This window comes from Durio zibethinus, chromosome 22 (assembly GCF_047325235.1).
Source record: "Durio zibethinus cultivar Kanyao isolate XHJ-2024 chromosome 22, ASM4732523v1, whole genome shotgun sequence".
In the NCBI taxonomy this organism is placed as follows: Eukaryota; Viridiplantae; Streptophyta; class Magnoliopsida; order Malvales; family Malvaceae; genus Durio; species Durio zibethinus.
The window spans coordinates 6,268,440-6,292,194 of NC_143183.1; the positions used below are offsets into that span (position 1 = coordinate 6,268,440).

The following is a 23,755-nucleotide window of genomic DNA, read 5'->3' on the forward strand; positions in this document are numbered from 1 at the left end:
ACCTTCCGATTAAAAAAAATTAAAAAAAAATTCATTAACCTTCCGATTAAAAGAAAATTTTATTTGAATATAAATTAAAAGATATAAACTTCTTTGAGGAAAATAAAATCATAAAAATATACCTAAAAGATTATAAAAGTTCACATGGTCATTTGACATTTTTAGCCTTCTCTTTTTAATGGCAATATATATTTAAGCTAACCGAAATGGCAATGCTGGGTGAACTTCCCTTAAAAAGAAAATAATGGTGGAAATGTATATAACCTTTTTCCATAGGATTAAAAACACACAATAAAAGGGAACAATGGGAGCAGCATCTCAACATAACACTTCCAAAACAAATAAGATCTCATGGGAGATTAAAAATGTAACTAATTACTAGGAAATTCCTAAGTTTAGGTAGGGATTCCAGCAAACTTTCTCCTAGCTCTTAGCTTTAGGCTGGAGAGCTGTAATGTGATAAAAAACTGCTCGTGTCTAAAAGTATCCTCGGCCTTGTTCAATTCCAGAATCTAGCAAAATCAGGATGTGTACTCGAAAGGCTGAGGGGGCTGAGGTTCATCATCAACTGCCATAGCTGATGACGAACTCTGTTGTCCTCCTGCTGATCCACCAGCTGCAGACGTCGTGGATGCAGGTGCATCTGTTAGAGAGAGCACCTCCGGTTCATTGGGGCGTAGGTCTCGAAGAAGAACAAACCCAGATGGTGCCAACTTCACAGGCACATATCGGCTGTCTTCTAAAAACTTGATGAACTTCTCCTGAGCCGGAACTACTCTTGCTGGGTTGGTCAAAATCTCAAATGATGGTTCAGGCTCTGCTTTCTTCTCTGGAGGGCTATCAACCTGTCCAAAAAAGAAAAAAAATCAATGAGAGAAGGATTATTAAATACATCATTTTTGGTAGACCATCACTTCACCTAATCTCAAACAACACAAACATGCATCAGGATACTAGACAACAGTGCAATTGAAGAGATATTTCAGCCTTTATTTTTAGTATTGTGACGAAACCGACAAAACCCAATTGTAAGTTATAGTAAATTCTAATATTCAGAAATTATATTTAAATCACCAAGTAATTGAAGTAATGCCAAGTCCATTAAGTCCCCATCAGACGATCTTTAAATCCTATAATCTAAACAATAAAAGTCAAGATTTAAATATGTTCAAATGGATCGTACAGATATAGCACAAAATTAAGGATAACTTCAGGAATCTTACCTGCATAGCATCACCATCCTTCTCACTAGATGATTTCCCTTTTCCAGTATTTGGAGCAGCAGATGAGGACTCTGCCCCAGATGATTTCTCAGCATTTGCCTTTTGTTCTGCCTCTTTCTTAGCCCTAGCTTTAGCCTTTGCTGAAGTTGACAGAACAGCAGTTGGAAGTTTAACAGCTGATGTAGTGGTGGGCACAGTAGTTGGTTTTGGATACTCAAAAAGTGAAGGTTTTGCATGAGATAAGAACTCAAATCTTGGTACTTTCAGGTCATAGTTCAGCCCCATAAAAGCTGTGGGTGAGAATGATAAGCTCACAAAATAAATGAGGGGATACCAGTACCAAAACTGGCTAAAAACAGCAAGACCAACAACTGCAGTAACCTTGTCATGTTTTGTCTTTGAGAGCAATCTTATGGTTACATTCCTCCCACCAGCATCAAGGATCCCAGAGGCCAAGATTGCTCCCATCTTGCTCATTGTGTCTTCATGCTTATCAAGTATAATTTTTTCTAACTGACGCCTAGAATAAAGTTATAAAAAAGAGTTAGCTTAATTAAGCAATATATACTTAGAATTGTTACACATCCTAAGGAAAGGAAAGAAAAGCACAACAAACAATAATAGCATACCTAAATGTTCCAACACGAGAATCACTGGCTTCATTGATCTGGACCATGACCATAGCCATTGCAATGAGGGCACCTTGACGAACAAAATCAACAACATCTGATGTCAAGGGTTCTAGCAATGATATGGCCTCACTCAATCCTGTTCCAGCACATGAAATACCCACTGCAAGTGCTGCTCCATATCGAACATGTGGGTTATAAGACTCAGATAGCAAGGAGACAATTCGAGGAGTCTGCAGTTTGACCAGACAAAAGAGTGAGATCTTCAGAAATTCACAGCCCCATGACTCACCCAAAGGTAGATTACAGGTAGAAAAACTGGGCGAAAAAGTTGCAACAAACATAGATCACACCCCACACGAAAATGAGGAAAAACAGCACCTACCTGCTCTGGCTCAGAGTAAAGGACAAACCCCAGTGCTAAAACAGCAGTTCTCCTAACATCATCACTCACATCTGATACGGCAAAGTGCAGCAGCTGACGAATAGCTTTGTTGTTTGCAGTTCCCCTATAGGCCAATGCTAATGCATACATACCACCATAACGTAGTATAGGATCTTGATCCCGAGTCATCTGCTCGATTAATGTATCTGCTTCTTCTTCCCTTCCATAAACTGTAAGAGCTATCCCTAATGCTAAACCCCTGAAACCATATAGGAATACAAGGAGTAAAAGACCACTAACAGGATAAAACCCGGTCCAATACCAAGATCCCCCACAAAACAAACTTTACCTGATAATTTTCTCATGTTGTGTCTCATGTGCATAAACGAGCATCTCGCTTGCCTTCTCACTTGCAGTTCCAACCATAAGCAAACCCATACTGATGCCAGCAGCTTCACCAGCTACAGCACTGTCGGAATAAAGTGTACTTTTGATGTCATCATAGATTTCTTCATTAGCAGTTCCTAGAGCTGCCAATCCAAGACCTAAGCATGCACCGTGTTGGATAACCTGCATAAAAAGTATGCAATGTTTTATTCCACATACTTCAGGGTAATTCTATTTTGTCCAACAATTGGACAACTCAACTACTCGCAAATAGTATAGTGGTAAGAAATAACAAATTGACAATAATGTATTCTTGCAAATAAATGGAAAGTAGGCACTTTAGCATTTCTCTTAAAGGCCTATTGCTTGGCAAAAAAAAAAAAAAAAGAAGCTATCATAGGCCAAGAAAATCATATACCTCAACATTAGTGTTGCGTAGGCTATCACGAAGGAATTGCTTGATGCCCTCACCATGGTTGGCATGAATGAGACCCAAAGCATATAGCGCCCCACCTTCAGAGTATGGACTCCCACCACCACCGGCCCCACCTTGGGGCAGGTATGGAGCCATCAGAGACCTCCCTTGCTGCAGATGTCCTCTGTGAATAACACCAAGCCCAGCTGTTGCACTGAATTTGGCCCAATTGGTGGCTCTACTCAGCCAGTCCTGAGGATCACAACCATAATAGTAAGCATACACATTATGAATATTAATCTATAAGAGCGAAAAAAAGGATACAGCAAGACAAATGTTTTACCAGATTGTCCCTCAGGAACGTATCCACTGTTGTTCCAGCATGCATTATAGCATTTGCATAGATGGTCGCACTATGGCAAACACTATTCCTCATTTCAATTGACTGCTTTATCGTCTTTAAAATTAATAGGTCCGATCTAAGACAAAAACAATCAGTTAATGGCTTTGAGAAAGAAACACAATAAAATTTTAATTCCACCAAAAGATAGCACAAAAGAAATTGATGCCTCACTTGTTATGACTGTACAAGAATTGTAGAGTCAACTGTATTGATGTTTCTCCTGACAAAATTCCTTTGATTTTTGTCAGCCTCTCAGCATACATAACTTCTTTAGGATCTGCCTGAGGCATATTTGTTGTAACAGCAGAAGATCCATCTGTCATCTGAACATCCTCTGGAGCAGTAGAATTTTCATTTTGAGCAGGAACAGGGTTGCTGGATCCTGGCTGCACTGATTCTGTAGGAAGAGATTTGGGGGCCGAAAGACGATCTCTTACATTCAAGAGAAAAGCCTGGTGCTCATTCTCCACAAGATCGAATGTAACTTGGAAAGCCAAAAGAGCATCCTCCTTATTTTCAGAACGGAGAAGTTTCTCCAATACATTTGCAACACCTTCAGGTTCATCCAAGAACATGAGACATTGACAAATGCTCAAATAATCAGGGGAAGGCAGGTTTTGGTACACTTTAACAAGAAGCCGAAGTACCTGCATGAACCAAAGAATAACTGGCATTATGGATCTTGCAAAATTTAGTGGGTTGCATAAAAAATCTGAGAAAAGAGATACTAATAAAGGAATACAAAATGTTACAATAAAATGTGCCAAAAAACTAGTGGCTGTATTGTTTATTAAACTATAAATCTTTTATAAACAACTAAAATAACCTCCTCACCTCACGTCGATATTCTCGGCGATAAACAAATGAATGAGAGACATTGATGCAATATGCTAAAGTGCCATGAACATTATCACTCCTTGTTATTGCCTCCTCAAGTTTGTCCAGTCTCCGGCACTCAATTGCAATTCCCATGGCTTGTTGGTATTTTCCATCCATGATGCACCTAAATGAAAGAGCTGTAAGATAGCTAGACTAACATCAAAATATTTTCATAAGGTAAGAAAGCAAGCTCTACGTACTTATCCAGCATTCTCTCCACAATTGCCTCCAACCTAAGGTCAATCTTTGCTGCTTCATCACTTGATTCTGCTGCCTTTGACCGAAGGCTGGCATACTCATCTATCGCCTTGGCTGAAATTAAAAGCATAACCAATCAACGTCTTGGAATATCCAATTTAAACAACTGAAACACAATTGAATCAACACTAAATGAATGTTTGGCTTGCCTAAACCCTCAATTGCAGCAAAATACAACCACAACCAACAAACTGATAAATTTCAATTAATCAGAGTTATCAATGATCACAAAATATCGTAAATGAATTAAAATTCTTACCAAGGAGAGTATGAACATACTCAGATTCCTCAGAAACATTGAAAAGGGGGCCAGCTCCAAGAGCATAACACAAGGAATCATTGAGTTCCCCCAAGTAATAAAAGACCTAAGGGAAAGAACAATATAGCCCAAATAAGTCAAGTCAACAAAGTAAAAATTAAATAAAAAACAATTAGAAAGAAGGCATCTACTTCTATTAGTTCTCAGTTACAAATTCCAAATGCAATCAAAATAATGTTCCGCAAATCAAACTGTGGCATTGTTTTACATAATTAATGCATCCAACGAAAATTAACATTACATAAGTATGTATACAAACATACATACATGCAAACATACATACATACTAACATATATAAATATATGCATACATATATGGTCTGTAATAGATTATATTAGTCTTTCAGAAGTGGACAATTTTTTTCAGTCATTAAAATTTGCTAAATCAGCAATGTTGGTTAAGAAAACTTGTCCTGGAAATGCAAAAGATGCATAAATGTTGTTCAGATTTTTCTTTTTCCATTTTCAAAAGAACTCATTAGTTCAATTTCCAAGAGAATATGCTAGTTACACATGTTCAGTCACTAACATGCACATGCATACACATAACAGACTGAGAAAGACGAGAGGACCTTTGAGACAAGCAAAGCAGCAAGTTGCCTCTGATGCTGGCCAAATTCTTCATCTTCATATAAGCTTTCTCTGAAAAACACAACCATAATATCAGTATGCACATCCAATACTCTTGCAGTGCGCTATTTGAATTAGAATCACTCCCATTACAGGCCACATAACTTATATAAACTATCTAAGATGGAACAAATTGTGCCAGATGAATTTCAAATAAGCTGAAAGCAGATGAACGAAGATAAACCTAATATCCTCCTCACCTTCTCACCCCAACCCAAAACAGCTGCACGAAAATTTCCAAGTGAACATAGGACTTAATAGTGTGGAAATTTTCAAAAATCACCATCACCATTGTTTTTATTCACTAAAAGTTATAACTTCCAAAGTGAACAAACCATTACCCATATTGCACGATAATTCCTATTAATTCTTCCTAACCTGAAACTCATAAAATTTGTATAAACAGATAGCTGAACTAAAACAATCAATTATCACATACCCAGAAAATTTGTTAAACTTTAGTTGAATCTTAAATTTCACCATTAGCCAGCTAAAACCTAATTAGCAATCCAAAACTCAAAACATGCCCAAATCTCCACAAACAAGTGAAACAACCTGATCATCCCAAAATTCCAAATTTACGAACTTAACTTACTGAATTCAAACTAAATTCTCAGTTCTTTTTCTACAGTAGCTAAATGAAGCATCAAAAAAAGTTTTCTTCATTTTGTTTCCTTCAATTTCCCCACGCACCAATCAGATCAAAACAACCAAACCCCAGACCCTAACCAAACAGAAGGAAAAAAAACCACAAAAAAATAGACACAAATATTAATCAGGCTTACATGATAGGAACGCTGGTGGAGATCTCTGGCCAAAATTGGTCAACGAAGCTTATTAGATTAGAAAGAGCATGGAGCTTCAATTGCGGATGGCTCTCGTTAAGCATCGCCAGTAAACCTCCAGCAGAGCTGACCATCGTCGCCGTTGCCGCCGCCGCCATTATTATTCTCTCCCAAACTCAAAAACCCTAAGTTTGTATAATTTTTGGAGGTTTCGCCAATAAAAGAAGAAAAGGAAGGGGTAAATTGGAGATTTACTATTTGGTTTTGTCGGTAAAAGAGAACCGTCAACAAGCCAAAGACGAACCAGACGAGGAAGCGACGACGGAGAAAGAAAGACTGAACAATGTTTGCTTAGATATAAGTTTGGGTTAAAAAATTGGAAAAATTTGGAGCTGTTTTTATAGTGTGCTCTGAATCTGATTAAAAGAACATACTTATCTTGACGGAAAAGAAATTGATATTTTTCTTGACCAATTTTAAATTTGTCAAATTCTACAATTAACCCACGTAATTAATTTGGGTGACTTTATGTTAATTGGGTGAATTATTGTATTAGGCCCATGAGTGGCAATACGATCATTTTACTATTTAGTTGTTTTAGATTTTGTATTTAGTTGTCGAATTAGGCCACTTTCTATAATTGTATTTAGTTATTTTACATTTTGGATCATTTGTTAATTGGGTGAATCATGGCATTAAGTCCATAAGTGATAATATGGTAATTTTACTATTTAATCTATTACTGACAACATAAAAAAAAGGAAAGTGGTTGCTAGAACAAGATAATTTTGAGGTTATCTCAAGAATTCTACAAATTCATTTTGTTCCTTCTTTCTTTCTAGCTCATTTTTTTTTTTTTCTTTTATTTCTTTTATTTCTTTTATGTTTGTGACATCCACGTATGCTTGTCTTCCGATTTATTTTTGTTCTTGCTATAGTCATCACCTTGGTGATTGGTTTAGTTTGAAGGGTGAAGACAATGGTATTAGAGCCTTGTTATGGCAAGTATCAATTATAATTGATAATAGTACTACATGTATGCAAAGGACCTCAATTAGACGCAACAAAATGTTGCCAAAGTTTAATATGATCTAAAACAAGTAGAAAAAAATGTTGACAGAGAGTTTTGAAGGAATTCATCTAAAGGTGAAACTAAAGTTAAAAAAATTTTTCTGAAATTTTTAAATAAACAAGAGCTAAAAAATCCTGCTATGGAATCATTAGTGAGTGCACACCATTTGTCTCTAGAGATACAAGTAATCGATTGCAAGGATAGCTTAACTTTGGGATGATGAAAACTAGAAGAGTCTCCAACTTTGATTTCTCACGAGCACTTAAGTTGGAATGTCCCAAGCTTAAAGGTGAAGATTTTAAAAGATGGCATTTGAAATTAGAACAATACGTTGAAGCAAAAAGGGTGCCTAAGAAATTAAAGTGAGAATAGCTATGCTAAGCTTGGAAGGTAAATCTCTCCAATGACATCAGCATTATGTTAAGGCACAATGAGATTTCGGCAATATGATTTTGAATGCTTATATGGCCAATACGAAAAAAAGATTTACGTCAAAAGAGTTTAAAGACCTGAAAGCAGAGTTGATGGAGTTGAGGCAAGTTGGGATTATTGAACAATACCATAAAGACTTCATAGATATCCTAAAGCTTTTACAATTTTTGAATCTTATGCTTTAAGTATATTTGTTAGTACTTTACAATCTGATATATTCATATGTGTCAAGCTTTTTCGACCATCTAGCTTCAACTAGGCTTTACATTTGGCTAAACAAATTGAATCAATATTAAACCCCTTCACTAAAAAACTTATTAAAACTAGTAAACAAGCTTTACTTGCTACTAATCCTCACTCATACAATAATTATGGTAAACCTCAAACATTGCCTCCATTGCTACCAACCATAAAGGTACCCAAACCTATACCTACTCAACCCTAGTCTAACTAAATTATTCCTACATAACCACTCCCTAACCAGAACCTAGTCCCATAAAACAATCCAACCAGAACCAATCTCAAGAAACTAATCCTAGTTGAATTAAAGGACAAGAAAAAGAAAATGCTATGTTTTTTATGTGGTGTCAAGTATACTCTTGGCCATAAATGCATGAAGTCTCAATTATACCAACTTTTAATTGAAAAGGTAAAAAAGAAGCCTGAAACAAAAGTTTACTCAAATCGAGCGTATGATTATAAAGTTTTGAGAGCTGATATTGAAGGTGTTATATGCAAAACTTTAGGTTATCAAACTATGAGGATATATGGGACTATAAATGGTTAAAAGATGTTGATAGATTATAAGAGTACCCATAATTTTATAAATGGTACATTATTAAAAGATTGTGGTTGGTTATTAGGCCAAAATAAAGAAGTAAAGTGACAGTTATAAATGGTGAAAACATCTTAACTCAAATAGTTGTAAATGTACTTGAGTACCTTTAGAAATCATCAAGGCATAGTGGCTATAACTAGTTGCACTAACAATTATTGTAGCAACTTCAACATTTACTTCTCTTTGACCATATGCACCTTTCCAAGCTTGATTACTTACAGTGACTTCCATTTCTCTTCATCCTTGAACTACATAGTTAGGTGATTAAAGTCCCATAAGATCTATATCCCAATGTTATTAGCCATTGCACACCAAGGACTACATCATACCATTTCAAGCTTGTTAGTAAGAAGTAAGAAGGCATGTGATGGAATATATAATTTGTTAATAGCACAAGTATAATCACGTTGTTGGTCTAGGATTACTTTAACCCCTACCTATTCTAGATAAGATATGATCAAACATCTTTATGGATTTTACAAAAGGTTTACCAAGGTTTCAAGGTAATGATGTGATTATGATGGTTGTTGATAAGTTAAGTAAATATGCTCATTTCATTGCTTTGGCACTGACATTTCCTTCTTTGATAATAGCACAGGCTTTTACAAAAAGCAAAAAACACAATAAAAAAAATCTCACAAAATTACCATTAGTCTATTACCACAAAAACCATCATCCATTATTAAGGGTGAGCAATTGATCGACTTAGTCAATTTGAATCTAAATATTTAAAAATTGAACTAGCCAACCCATCTTAAAAAATAACTAAAATTGACCAATATACTATTAATAATAAAAAATAACCAAATCAAAATAGGTCAATTGGTTAGATTAATTTGGTTGAAAAATCAAATTTGTCTACATTCTTTAACTAAGATTTTAGAGTGTTAATTGTCATATTTGTCATTCTTAAAAATAAAATAAAAATATTTTTATATTGACTTATGCTTATCTTTATCCACCACCCTACCCAATCTTTTACCACCACCAACAACAATATTCTCATCACTTTAATCACCAACATTGAAAAATCACTAGCACCACCATTTCCAAAGGACAAAAAAAAGCCAACCATAAGCAACACAAAAAAGTTGTTCAAAAAAAAAAAGTTTAGGTTTTTAGGTTAGTTTTTTTCTTAAGCTTGGAATGGTAATTTCGATGTTGAGTTCATATGGTTTAAGGTGGTTTTGAAGGCTGATGTTAGGATTTTGATTTCGTGTTTGAAGGGTTTCTCTTAAGAGTTTCAAACTAAAAAATGTTAAATTGGTGAAGGCAAGGTAAAAATGTTAATTTTTGATCATGCATATTTTTAAGGGGAGCTCTTTTTTCAAAAGAAAAAATGTTTTTCAAAGCAAATTTTTTTATTGGTTGTCATATAAAAAGGGAGAGATTGTTAGCTTGAATTGATAAAATATTTTAAAATGACAAAACTAAAATTTACTATACTTGAATTGAATTGATTTGAACTCAAATTAAATATTTTTACAGCCTTTTATCAACTGAAAAATGTGTTTAAAACATAAGCAACCTTTCTTCCCTTGTTATAAAACATTTTTGTGCTTAAAAGGAAGGAAGTGATTGATCCCGTAAGGGACATAATTGATCCCTTATTTAGGCAATTGATTGTTTTTCAAACAAAATCAGAATTTTGTTTCATTGTTTAAGAACAAATTGATTGGTTTGAGGAATGGATCGATCGGGTAGATTATTTAATCGATTGGGTCTGGGGTTTTATGAACCCATTAATCCCCTTTAAAAAATAATTGATTCATTTTTTGTCTAGAAGCAAAATTATTTTAAAAACTATCAAAAGGGATTGATCACCTTGATTAAAGGATCAATTGGGTGCTTGACCTAATCGATCAGGTCTTATTTTCACACCACAAATTGGCTTTTATTTTGCATAACCTAATCAATCCCCTTTACGAAAGGATTGATTCGATCTTGCCCAGAAAGTGGTCCACGATCATTTTGTTTAAAATTTGACAGAAATTCAAAAAGGGCAACGGATACAAATGGCTTATTCTCCATTTCTTCTTATAAATACAAATTATACACATAAGAGAAGATAAAAGAGAAAAGCCTACAAAGATTAAAAGCTATTTATTGTTCATATTTTTCAATCAGAGAGCATTTTATTTAATGAAAGAGCTAAATTTTATTCCTGTATTTATTTCTTCTTTTATTCACTCAAAACATTCATTTGTATTTAAAATAGCAAACATCTCACCTTAAAAAGGTCCTTGAGTTAGCAAAAATATTATTGTTTGTATTGTGAGCTTTTGAGCCTAAGGAAAATGTTAACCTTTAAGAGATTAAGTTATGTTGTAAGCTTAAGGGGAATGATAACTCTTTAGAGGTTGTGTTGATTGTATCAAGTCTTAAAAGAAGCTAGGTTATAACATTCAACATTTTTAATAATGGATTCAACTCATTGGCAAGAAAGACTAAGAAAGAGGACATAAGTGCCTAGTGAAAGAATCGAATCTTTATAAATCTCGATGTTTGATTTTTCAACTCTACTTCTTTACATTTCAAGCTTTTATTGTTGTGATTATATTTTGTGTTTATTAGCTTAGAAATTGATATTTGTGTTTATTGTATTTTAATCAATATTAAAGTTGTTAAAATTTATAATTAACCAATTCACTCTTCTTTTGGTTTATTCAAGTTTTTAAGCTAACATCATCTACTAATTGATCCATGCTTGATAGAGAAAAACTATTCTTTGGACAAGCCTTATTGAAGTTAGTAAAATCAACACACATTCTCTATTTTCTATTTTTTTTGTTACACCATTACTATATTAGCTATCCATTTAAGGTGATATGCTTTCCTGATGAATCCAACATTTAGTAGTTTGCTAACCTCTTTTTTGATAGCTTTCCACCTTTTAAGGGTAAAACATATCTTCTTTTACCAAACTAGTTTCATATTCAAATTATTATGTAATCTATGTTCCATTATTAAAGGATTGATCCCAAGCATATCTGATTGAATCCTTGCAAACAAATTAGCATTATTTTTTAACAACTATACTAATTTTTCTTTCTAGTTGAGCTTGGCTTTTATTTGCTTATATTTTTTTTATTATTTTTAAAAAATGGTACAAGTATGAGGTTTTTTGTTGATTTTGGTTGGGTGAAATTATTTTCATGCCTTTGATTAATGATTTTTTTGCTCATTCAAATCATGATTGATTTTTATAAGAAAGATTTTTTTTAACTTGAATTATTGTGTATTTGATTAATTTGCTTAATTGGTAGAAGAATAAACTCGTGCATTAAGATACCAGTAAGAACTTTTCCCAAATAAATTGATTTGATGATAAATTCATGAGACTGACTTAAGAACTCTGTTTAAAGTTTACTTGTATAATTTCAGTGTCGACTTAGGAGCTCGGCATCAGAGAATATTTACAAATTATAAGCTTCAAAGCTTGTTCTTGGCTTTTAAAAGAGCATTTTTTTTATTTCTCCTTGACTTGGTTGGTTGCGTGCTTTTTACCCTAAAAACCTTTTTATGTTCCTTTTTTTTCTATCATTGTCCTGACCTTTACTTTATCTTCGACCTAGGGTTTCTTGATTTTGGCTATTGTATCTATTTCATAATCTTCCTCATCATGGTAGTAACATAACATTATCTTGATGTGGGCTAGTCTTTTCGAACCTCTCCTATCCCATTAAGGATAAAAAATTTGATTTTAAGGTGAGGAGTTGAGCCAACAATTCTTATAGTAGACTAGCTTGAACGTCTTAAAATCATATTATATGCTAAAGGGATATTCATCACTAAAAACTTAATGATCAAGGTAACAGTCCTCAACTAGGTTCCTAGCATGATCAATGACCTAATTATACCCTTTACTGACACTTGCTTGTTCACAAAATCGATAAAGGTGGTTGTGAAAGGCTTTAACATCTTTTCGGTGGTTCTCATTTTCAATATTGTGAAATAGTGGAAAATGTTGGTCAAGCTTTCATTATCAAACAATATCCTTTTCACAACATGATTATAAAACTTTAGCTTGTATAATAATGGCGTCATCATGTAGGAATTGGATTTCTCTTAAAATTTTCAAGCTAAAAGAGATTGGCTCATCTTTTCAATTTTTTTACTTTTTGGCCATATACCTAATGCCTATAACTATTCCTTGGTCAAATTTCTTTTTAGCTAATGTTAAGGTCCCGTTAGTTATCATATTAATGATTCTCACAATGGATCTATTGTCCACATCATTTCTTTTTTCAACCCTCTGATTGGGATTATGATCGGTGTTACCTTGCTCATGCTTTTTCTTGTCTCATCCTAGTTTTTCCTTCGTTGATCTCTCTTATCTTTTCCTTTGAAATTTTTTCTACCTTGTCTTTGTCTCATTTGATCTACAAATATGGTCAACTGACTTTTTCTAATTAGATTCTCTATCTCATTTATCAAATCTATGCAATCTTCTATATTATGGTTATGATCTCTGTAGAAAGCATATCTCTTGGTTAGATCTTTTTTACTTTTTACCTTAGTGGCTTAGGCCATATGAACTTTAGGTTTTTTTTATTTGCATCAGAACCTTCTCACTTGAGATATTCAGTGCAGTATAATTGTTGTATTTTTTGTTTGAGCTCCTCACTCTAAGGTTCCTCTTAGTAGCTTTTCTCCATCTTAAGGATTGTTGTTTTCTTTTCCTCTTTTTTGGTCGAGGTGAAGGGATATTCCTCTTTCACATTTTTTTTTCATTGTAGCTTTTGTATTAATGTATTTTTCAACAATCAAAAGCATATTGGCTAGAGTCTTTGGAGTATCTAATGGGAGAGTGAGCTTAAAGTTGTACTTTTTATCACTTGTTAAAACGACCATAATTGTAGCTTGTTCTAAGTCTCTCACCTGAAGAGTTTAAGCATTAAAACTTATGACATAGTCTTTTAAAGATTCTTATCATCCCTGATAGATAGACATCAAATTTAGTGTAATCTTTTTCATTCATCAATTTCTGATGAAATAAGTCAAAATAGAATGATTGAGCTGTTTGAAAATAGAGATGGATCTTGATTTCAGGCTAATGTACCATGACTGAGTTGCCCCTTTGAGAGTTATAGCAAGTCCTTTGCACATGAGGGGCTTGTTAGCCTCTTGTATCAATATGTTAGTTCTATAAAGCTCAGGGTGATTAAAGGGATTAGTGGTATCGTTATTAGTTTCAAGAGTTGGCACTTTGAATCCCTTTAATGGCAAAGCTCAATCAATATCGTTAGTAAAAAAAGATGTTTCTGGGAACATGAGTCGTCATCAAAGGTGGAGACTTTGTTCTAGAGCCCTTTATCCATTGTCTTCATCCAAGTTTCTAGATTTTTGTTGGGTTGTGGTTCTGAGGTCACTTGTTTGAATATTTAGGTAGTTTGTGTTCAGGTTTTCATAGGATAATAACTTTTAAGACTTTCATCATCTTTAGGAATTGACAAGGCAACACTATTATTGTAAGTTGGCATTTTCTCTGTTGGTGGGTTTTTGAGGCTATAGGATTTAGTTCTTTTAAGGTTTGTGGCGAGATTAAGTTTTGTATGATTTTTCTAAAAGATTATAATTGTTGGGTAAAGGCTTTAAATTGTTCCATTGATAAGGTCATATGTGCAGGTCAATTATGGTTTTGTTAGCTAAGCTGGGTGTCAATGCCAGCTACAATTGTATTATCTCCTTTTTCAGCAACTCTTTTTTTAGGAGCCATGATTAACTCGACTAAACAAACAAAAGATTCCTACTTGACGTGCCAAAAATATTGGTGTTGAGCTATCCAACGAGAGTAATAATCTAAAATCATAAGTTTTGAGGTTGGTTAGAAGCAAGGGCTAGATGTTTCTCTGACGTTTGTGTTTCAACATTTAAATTAGTGCTTGAGAAAATAGAGAAAGAGAAAAATCTTTAAAAGAGAAAGAATGAAATTGAATGAATCTACTTGCTTTAAGGGAGCTATTTATACCTGTACGATGAGATTATTGGGACTTGATAACTCAAGCTTTGAATAGAGGGTTTAAGATCACGTTGCGGATCGAACTTGATTTGATAGTTGATTTGGCAATCAACAGTGCAATTAAAAGTGACAAATCAACATTTCCATATACCTTTAAGTGAAAATTTGAAGTGATTAAATTGAAGTGGATCCTAAAACAACATATCGACTTAACACGTCAACTTGGGTCAAAATAACAAAATTACTTCTACTTTATTGATGAGCCAACCTTAAAAAAAAAAGAAAGATCATAATACTCTTAGAATCATAAAATGCCTGACACTAAAAATAACTAATAAACTTTTCTTTCTTGTGTATAAAAGTAAAGTAACTTACAAGGAGCAGCATCTAGTACAACGAAAGCATTTTAACAAAAGCAAAGTCAATAAGATAAACAAAACAATTTAATGTTCATGTTTTGATATATTTATTTTTTACATTGTAGTTTTCAATATCTAAATTTTATATGAATTCATTTAAAATCTATATAATAACCCACCTACAAACTTGCTTTAAAAAAAATGGAGATTACATAATTATTTAAGGCCTATATTATTCCTAGAACATTGATATTAAATAGTTCTCTTTGCCATCTTCTTCCTTTTCTTTCTTTATTTCTCAATTAATATTTTTTTAGATAAGAGAAATATGTGAATAATATAAAGACTTATCGATGCTAAGATTGTTGAATTTCATACACTAATGATGAGCTCAATTATCAATGCATTCATCCTACCAACAAGACAAGTTTATTGTTATTACTTATTTTATTATTTTCACAAAATTTCAACTTATCAAATGCATGTATCATAACCTTCATATATAATCTATATGTTTGTGGTATATAACTATCTTAACCAATTTTTTTTTTAAAGAAACCTATATCAACCAAATGCATTGATAAAAGAATTTTTGAATTTAAAGAGAAGTAGTACACATTTAACTTCAAGTAACGCAAAATAAATCATAGTTGATTTTGTTTTTTATGATAATTTTAAAAGTGATACTCATTAACAAAAACAGTTTATTTATTAATCTTAAAAATAACATCCATAATAAAACTAGAATTAAAGAAGCCTCATTTGCCTCTAAAAAGCTTAATTATATAAAAACTGTCTCATGCTTTAATTTAATGCTAACTAAGCAATTTTATTGTTCATTTACTATGCCACATCAATCAATAATTATCATGTCATACTCTTTTCCTTGTTTAAATTAGCCCTAAGGAATGTTTTGCTGACACATGTCTAATGGGTAAAATGATTGTTTTGTCCCTTGGTTAAAATAAAAAATATAGTTAGTAAAATATAAAAAATACAGTAAATATAATTAAAATAATTTTGAAAACTTAAGAAATCGTCTTGCTAAATTGACTCTCCATAATTACCATTATCAACTAATGCAATTAAAAAAACACCTACAAGCTACTAGATTTAAAAAAACATACGCATCTGATTACTTTTGCTTTTAAATCTAAAATATGTTTTGTTTTGAAATACAACAAAAAAAAACTATAGAAATCAAATATACCCAAAAAAGAAAGATCAATTTCATTTCAAATACACCCAGGAAACAAGTTTCACAACCGATTCACACGCAATCAGCGATACATTCATAATAATCCAGAGGAACAATAATCAGCAAGAAAACACAAACAAATCACGAGTTTGCAGAAAAGTTATTCCGACAGTGGGGATTTTTGTTTCGGGTTCGTATTTTTTAGGGATTTCTGGGATTTTCTAGATATAGGAAAATGAGAGTAAGGTTTCGGGGTTTTTAAATGGTGGCTAGAGGGTTTTTTTGGCAGTGAGAAGCTTCGAATTTGGCACTAGATCTAGGATTAGTTAGAGTGATTTACAAGGTTTCGATTCAGAAAAGAGGAAAAAGAGATTGGAATATGTTGAAAGAAGTGTATCTTTGGTCTTTTTTGGTCACTGAAATCAGTGGCCTGTAGCGGTTGCGGTGGCACGCCATCGAAATCTGAAAATTTTAATCGGAATCTGGATTTCTTTGAAGAATCTGGCGCTGTGTTCTTTTGTTCTTCAAGAGAGTGAAAGGTTTTAAAGAAAATGGTTTAGAGAGAGAGGAAATAGGTAAAGTGAGGAAGAAAGAAAATTTTTGCAATTTAAGGAGCAGTCAAACGCCGCAACATATGAGATTTTATCTTGACCCGTGCAGATTCGCATTCAAACCCGAATCATGACCCGACCGTCATCTAGATTTTAAGCTTTTAATTTCTTAGTTTTTGAGTTTTTTAGCCTTTAATTTCTTAATTTTCAACTCCTTTTATTTTTTATCTTTTTTATGCCTTAAGATTTATAAAAAAAAATATAAATATATATATCACCATAGAATGTTAATAAAAGTAATAATTATTTAGAAAAATCTTTTGAAAAGTGGGATTTTTAAGAAAAATTTTTAAAATTTCTTAGGATAAGAGACAATTTCTCTAAAATGCGATGAAAATATTGAAAAAATATAGTAATAAATAAAAAAAACAAAATAAAAATTTCCATAATATTCTCTATTATTTTTTAAGAAATAAAAATGTTCTTATATCCTTTTTAAAATTTTTCCTATAAGAAAATTTATAAATGATATTAAATATAAAATTTTAATGAGTTAATTTCTGTCCTACTCCAAAAAATAATTTCTTTATTTAAAAAATACAACTACCGCATAGTAATAATACAATAATAATCAAGTCCTAACTCAAAGAAAAAAAAAGCATTAAATTCTTAATTGAAGTCCTTTTTGGCCAAGGTGAGCGAAAAGAAAAAATAAACATAAGATTCTTTTAGTATGTAACATTATTCAATGTTTGAAGTAAGGTGCCTATGGCAAACAGAGTTATAAGGCAAAGGAACTGTATTTTCCTCAAAACAACTTGCAGCTTTAGCTCATATAGTGATAGAAATGAAGAATTTATTACGATTATAGATTATGAAATGCACAATTGTCTTCAGTTTTAAGTCAAATCTGATGAAATAATATCACTTGGATCATCAGAGTCATCCTCTTGATCCAAAGACACATCAACCGATAAAATTAAAGAAGGAGAAATATCTTCAGGCTCTTGAGAACCATCGCCTTGATCCTGTTGAACACCAGCTGACATTGCAGGGGTATGAGAACCATCATCCATATGTTCCCGAGCATCTGAGCCATCGTCATCAGATTGCACCGAGTGCATTATTGATAAAAGTTCATTCATGCTAATAGGCTGCACAATTTCAAACTCATGTTCTGGTTTATGCCGCTGATTAAATCGGCCCGGGATCTTGGCGGGAGTTTTGTAGCATGATTCACATAGGTCAAAACCTGTTTTCTCCACACAGTCTTTGCATTTGTACCGCTCCCCAATTATTGGAGACATCTGCATGTATGAAATTGGAATTCATCAAATGTGTTCTCCAACCACAGCACATAAACATACAGTGTTCAATTGCAAAACGATATAACATCCGCTATCCACTCTGGGGTGTGGCATCAAAGATGACAAAAGAGATTTTCCAGAGCTTGCGCTGGATTTAACAAGATTTGGTGTGTTACAGCCGTGTGCATATTGGTTTCAATACATTTTTCTCCAATCCAAATGTGGGAAATTCTCTTTCATCCTCTGCCCTCAACTCCTTAAATTTATCATTTTTAATAGTAAATATTTTAAAAACTAGATAATTTTCATTGATTTTCAAATATAGTTATCAATCACTCTAAGGCATCTTGCAATCCTAGTCCAAATTCATGTCAAAAAAGACATAAAACTTCCCAGATCATCAACACAATGAATTGACATTCTTAGTCAAATGAAAATCAGTTAATAATGAACTAGTGGATCACCTTTCTTTTGGTAAACACATAATACCATGCTAATAAAACTATTGGCTATAACCAACCTCTAAGTGATACTAGAGGGTTGAAGGGGGTGGAGGGATTTTGTTTTTTTTTTCAAAAATCAGCATCGAATGGATGTTTCGGATTTTCCAATTGTAAGATGAAATACCATTCTAGTAAAAGAGTTGCTTTAGTCATACCAATAATGAGATCAATAAAAGGAATATTATTTAAATAATGTCTCTTCTTCAGCAAAGCTATCAAGCTAGTTTGGTGTGAATTATCAAATTTCAACTACCACTTACCCCACAAAAATCACAGCCCACTCCAATATGAACTTTTGGCCCATTGCCAAAAAGCCATGATGAGAAGACATCAGCAGAAATTGATGTTGACCGGTTTGCATGTCGTTGAGCTTGCATTCAACGTGAGCTCAAGTTTATGGCAGAATTGAGTTAAACTTTAAGCACAAAAATAAAACATTAAAAAAAAAAATCTATGAAGTTCAAGCCTTCGGGAGCATCATTGACAGAAAAAATACATTCATATACGCCTAGATGTGAGGCTAAGAATGCATGAAAAAGAAGACAAATCTCAGGATTTTCTTTCTTCAAGAAAAAATTAAAGCATAAAAGCTTTTTTGTGTGTGCAGACGCATGTGCATATGAGGAGAGAGAATGAGAGAAGAGAAAGGTCCAAGCATCTGCAGGTGTTAATTAACTATTTTGCTTTTCACTCCTGTATCCTTGTTACATTTGCATGGGATAATGTAATCATTTGCAGTTTTGGGGAAATGCACCATGGTGAACCAAAAAATTGATGATGCTCTCATTATAGATATGCATGTGAAAATGTTTGCCTGTCGGTGACTCTTAAAAGTAACCCATTAAAAATGTAAAATTGAGCACAAGAAAACAAATTTTCAAAGGAATCATGTAAAACATTTTTTGGGAACTTTCATTAGCATGCTTTCATGAGAAGAAAAAAAGTTGAACACAGTCAACTTGATGAATATTATGACTGCACAAAGTAGTAAATTCGGTTTGACAAGGACAAGTAATACGATGGAGAAAATTTGTGTTTTAAATGTCTTTTAATATGTTTATAATTAATTATCCGCTTTGTCAGACCTCTTATTTGAGGAGAAAAAGAAGCCTCCGAGCTAAATTTCACATTGAATCCTTAACCCCAGTAAGTAAATAGATCTTCATAAGGTTCCCAAAGAAACCAAGAAAAAAAGAAAAACAGGGTTCAAATTCAATCTTTTGTAAGACATGAAAAAATAGTTAGAATGATTAAAGCACCCAAGGTAATTGATGGTCAAAATAAATGATATAAACATCATAAATAATTCTGAGTAGGATACTAACAATTGTGTTCTTTGAGTAAAGCCCCTTTTCTTTCTGAATAGCTCTCAGGAAACTGCTCCTCCAAGAACTGGTCTAGAATTAAACAAACACTTGGAAATCCATTTGGTTGCAAGCTTTTACATACCTGACACCTAAGGATTTCATCCTTTGGAATAACAAAACAAGATTCACAATATACTGCACCAAAGAAGAAAATAAACTAAGTGGTCAACAATAATATCATCCAATCATTTCACTTTTGAGAAAACATATAAAAGAAATATCAACTACCATGGCCACAATTGAGAACAACTGGTCGAAAGAGCAGCCTACTGCATGCAGCACAGAGTAAATCGGCAATAGAAACCACCTTTTGATCTTTATGTTCAAACTCATTTCTAAGCCAACTATTTCCTTGGTTGGGTACATTTGCAGCAACTTCGGGGTTTTTTGAAGATGTTTTAATTGGCATGCCATTTTCATCCATCATGAGTGTTTTTGGTGAATTGCCAAATGAGGATGATTCCCAATCCTTAGAACAACTTTCTGAATGCAAGTCAATTTGGGGATGAGCAAGGGTATGGTCATTCCCCAAAATATCTGAATTCTCACAAAGCTTAAGTTCAACTAAATTTTGATCAAATTCAACTGAGAACCGGCCAGCTCTCATCTCTTCTTCTGAACAAGGAAACAAGAAAATAAAAAAAATTGGTATATAAGACATCAAAAAATCAAAACAAACAAAGCATCATCATTTTCCCATTCGGTGGGGAGGGGGGATGTCAAATTGACAATATCTAAGAATCAAAATTAATAGTATAATGGCTTTTATCAATAGTGGAAGCAATTACTTCTCATGTACAACTCACAGAAAATTAATTAGAGCACCAAAGTAAATAATGAAACTGGCCGCAACATCTATAAAGAAAAGTTTCCCTGTCTGATAATAGAAAGAATATTTTAGTCAGTGAGCTTAACTTACTGGCAGCAAATTCATTCTAATATGTGAATTTCTTTCCCCACAAGCTTTTCAAGGGAACTCAATAAGACTTGGTTAAAAGTTTTATCTTTGGTGCATCTTAAGGATTTCCTCGCATTTTATTTAATATTTCTGATTTTACAGGAGCAAATTAGTAATATGCAAATAGTTGGCAATTCACATATTGCAAAGCATAAGTATCTTCAGCATTTTGGAGCAAAGTTGAACTTTATCCGTGTTATGCTACTAGGTAAAAGAGATTAATTCCACATCATAATAACTACTTTTGTCCCATCTGGAAATTTAAAAATTTCACTGATGCTTTCAGAAGATTCGGTGCATTGACTAAAAATGATAAAAGCAGTTTTCTACAGCCAAAACTTATAATTTGTTAGCAGATTTTTGAGCACTTAATGAAGAGGAGAAAGAAGAAACAAAGGCACCTTGCACTTGCATTTCCCTTCTCTTATAGGCTATAGGATACAACTTCAAGAGCAAAAAATGCAGCAATTGACAGACGCTTGGGAAATGATTGTATGGGCACCGACAAATGGGGCAGTTGGACTCATGAAAATGATCCATTGCATGGTAGACACACCAGAAGCATAACATGTGACCACAGGCTGCAAATATGAAAAGTAAGAGCAGATTACAGGTAAAATTACACATCAAAATTTAGTTTATCATATTGCCTTCTTACCTAATACAACAGGCTTGTAAACAAGTTCCCTGAAACATGAAAGGAAATCACCTTCAAACAGGTATCCAAGCAAAAATAGTTTCAATAAACCAACAACTAAAAAGTACACACAAATTATAAGAAGTTGTAGGATCGGTGGCTCAACTATTAACTTCTATTCATTGATATATATATGATTCTTTTTCACTTATAAATTCCCCGAAAAATTTAACTTAAAAAAAACACTTGAAAGCATAACGAAAAGAATGGTTTATATGTTGCTATGACAAGAAATAAAAGAACAAAGCAATAAAGTAAACAAGTTCTGACAGAAACTAATGATATCCACATTTTTACAATACCTTAGAAGGCAGTAAGATGCGGAGTTTCAAGAGTTGAATTTCAGTAAGTTCATCATTATATTGCTGTAAATCTCCATAAACATGAACCCCTTTTCAATTTTCAAAGAACAAAAACACCCACCAAATTTCCTCCAAGAGGCCATCGAGCTTTACCTAAACCAGTTATTCCAAAATTTATCGACCAATGTCTTATTCCTAGCCAACTTATTATTCAGAAACAAAAAACAGACAAAGCAACTTAATATTAATATAAAATTTTTAATCACCAAAACGATAAAGTCAGTCTCAAACTCAATAATTGAATAATATCAAAGATACAGAATTGCCTGATTACTAAATCCTAAATTCCTCACATCAATTCGAAAAAGCAGATATATAACACTAAATTTTGCAGTTATAAATTCCTGAAATTCTAAAAATTTACAATTAAACTAAAAAAAATATTAAAAATCCCAAATAAATTAATCATTCGAAAAAGATTATTTCTCAAACAATTTTACATATCCTCATGTATTCATAATATTTAAAACTTTTAACGACAAATTCGAAACAATTATGCAAATACATAGGTTAATATATATGATAAAGAGAAAAATATAATGAAGAAAATAAGGCGTAATTAGAAACTGAAAACGATGAGAAAGGGACAAGAACCGACAGGCAAACACAACATTGGAACTCGTCGGGAAATTCCTCAGGCGGAACGTTAACAGTTCCTTCGTCTTTCTCTGTTTCTATTAGGGTTTCATCGACATTAAGGTGAGTTTTCTCATCGATCTCCTCTTTTTCCATTTTCTAAAACAGAGATAAAAAGTGGGAAAAAATGGGTAAAGAGGATTGTAGGAGGGGAAAGGGAAAATAATGGTTAAGAAGAGGAGGAGAGGCCAGAACTTGGTGGAAGACAGGAAGAGGCACCCTTGCCTTATGAGCTGCCCTACTGGGCCCCTATTTGGGCTATTCAACTTTTGAATTTGGCAGACTGGCATCTTCCCGCTTCCACACTCTCCATCCATAGATTTTTTGTTATTTTTTTATTCGGTTCTTGATTTTTGATAAAAATGTATAAAATAAATAATTATTTTATCTTTGTATATACACTTTAAATATTAAACATTTTTTTTTAGTTTATATGTGATTTTTATCAATGTTAAATTATGTCATTTTTATATTTTTACATCATTTTTATGTTATCTAAAACTATAACATCTAATTTTTTCTTTTAAATGCTTTTATATTTTATTATTTATTTATTTATTTATTTACGTATTAAAAAATCTCAATATGCCAGCTGGGTTTGGTAAATTAATAAAATTAACCACACTTGTCATGATTTTAACATAACAAATAGCCCTTTTTCTTTTTGTCTTAACTTAAAATAGACATATGTTTTAATTATTTCACTTATAAAGTTTAACCATTTCATCACTAGTATATAACAAAATTAGATTATAATTCATACGATGCACAAAATAATTTTACTTATTTAATGTGAATATATATATAAATTAGTTTCTTTTCAAATTATATTCAAATTTTTAAAACTTATAACATATATAAAATTTATATATATTGACTTATCATTAAAAAAATAATTTTTTTTAAAATAACAGAAAAAAATCTTTTCTATAGATATTTTTGTTTACAATAATATTTATACACCTATAAAATTATATCAAATAAAAATAAATTATTCTTTTTAAAAAAAATAAAAATACATATTATTGAATGATAAATTAAATAATAAAAGAAGCATTAACATACTTTCACTTTAGTAATCTTGAATAAATTATTATGCAAAATATGAAAAATATGTGAAAATATGTGAAAAAAAAATAATTGAAAAAAATATTATTTTTCATAAGAATGAAACAGTAATAATAATAAAATAATCTTGAA

The 23,755-nt window shown here is 32.5% G+C and overlaps 2 protein-coding genes across 3 annotated transcripts; both read right to left on the minus strand.

Moving 5' to 3' along the window:
- Positions 1-245: 245 nt before the first annotated feature.
- On the minus strand, positions 246-6,683 carry LOC111307880 (26S proteasome non-ATPase regulatory subunit 1 homolog A-like). The gene is made up of 13 exons (XM_022906179.2): positions 6,314-6,683; positions 5,471-5,540; positions 4,839-4,944; positions 4,522-4,633; positions 4,277-4,445; positions 3,614-4,089; positions 3,383-3,518; positions 3,043-3,291; positions 2,587-2,807; positions 2,238-2,496; positions 1,853-2,085; positions 1,224-1,743; positions 246-845 (listed from the first exon to the last, which is right to left on the minus strand). The coding sequence occupies exons 1-13, from the start codon at positions 6,469-6,471 to the stop codon at positions 522-524; spliced, it is 3,033 nt and encodes a 1,010-aa protein (XP_022761914.2). The 5' UTR covers positions 6,472-6,683; the 3' UTR covers positions 246-521.
- Positions 6,684-17,377: 10,694 nt separating this feature from the next.
- Positions 17,378-22,897, minus strand: LOC111307881 (E3 ubiquitin-protein ligase PRT1-like). 2 transcript variants are annotated; one of them, XM_022906181.2, is made up of 7 exons: positions 22,518-22,897; positions 21,519-21,547; positions 21,262-21,441; positions 20,131-20,517; positions 19,861-20,037; positions 18,796-18,905; positions 17,378-18,032 (listed from the first exon to the last, which is right to left on the minus strand). In XM_022906181.2, exons 1-7 carry the CDS (start codon positions 22,649-22,651, stop codon positions 17,625-17,627), a joined length of 1,425 nt encoding a protein of 474 aa, XP_022761916.2. In that variant the 5' UTR covers positions 22,652-22,897; the 3' UTR covers positions 17,378-17,624. The 2 variants fall into 2 exon arrangements, with proteins under 2 accessions (XP_022761916.2, XP_089607814.1); XM_089751688.1 differs by lacking the exon at positions 22,518-22,897 and adding an exon at positions 21,860-22,479.
- Positions 22,898-23,755: the final 858 nt, after the last annotated feature.

Coding starts and splice junctions, on each gene's coding strand:
- LOC111307880 (XM_022906179.2), bottom strand. CDS start 6,471: ATGGCGGCGGCGGCAACGGCGACGATGGTCAGCTCTGCTGGAGGTTTA. Junction 4,945..5,470: donor CTGCTTTGCTTGTCTCAAAG/GTCCTCTCGTCT, acceptor TCTTTCCCTTAG/GTCTTTTATTACTTGGGGGA. Junction 3,292..3,382: donor CGTTCCTGAGGGACAATCTG/GTAAAACATTTG, acceptor TGTGATCCTCAG/GACTGGCTGAGTAGAGCCAC.
- LOC111307881 (XM_022906181.2), bottom strand. CDS start 22,651: ATGGAAAAAGAGGAGATCGATGAGAAAACTCACCTTAATGTCGATGAA. Junction 20,038..20,130: donor TGTTCTCAATTGTGGCCATG/GTAGTTGATATT, acceptor TCTTTGGTGCAG/TATATTGTGAATCTTGTTTT. Junction 18,906..19,860: donor TTTACTCAAAGAACACAATT/GTTAGTATCCTA, acceptor GTTGAATGCAAG/CTCAACGACATGCAAACCGG.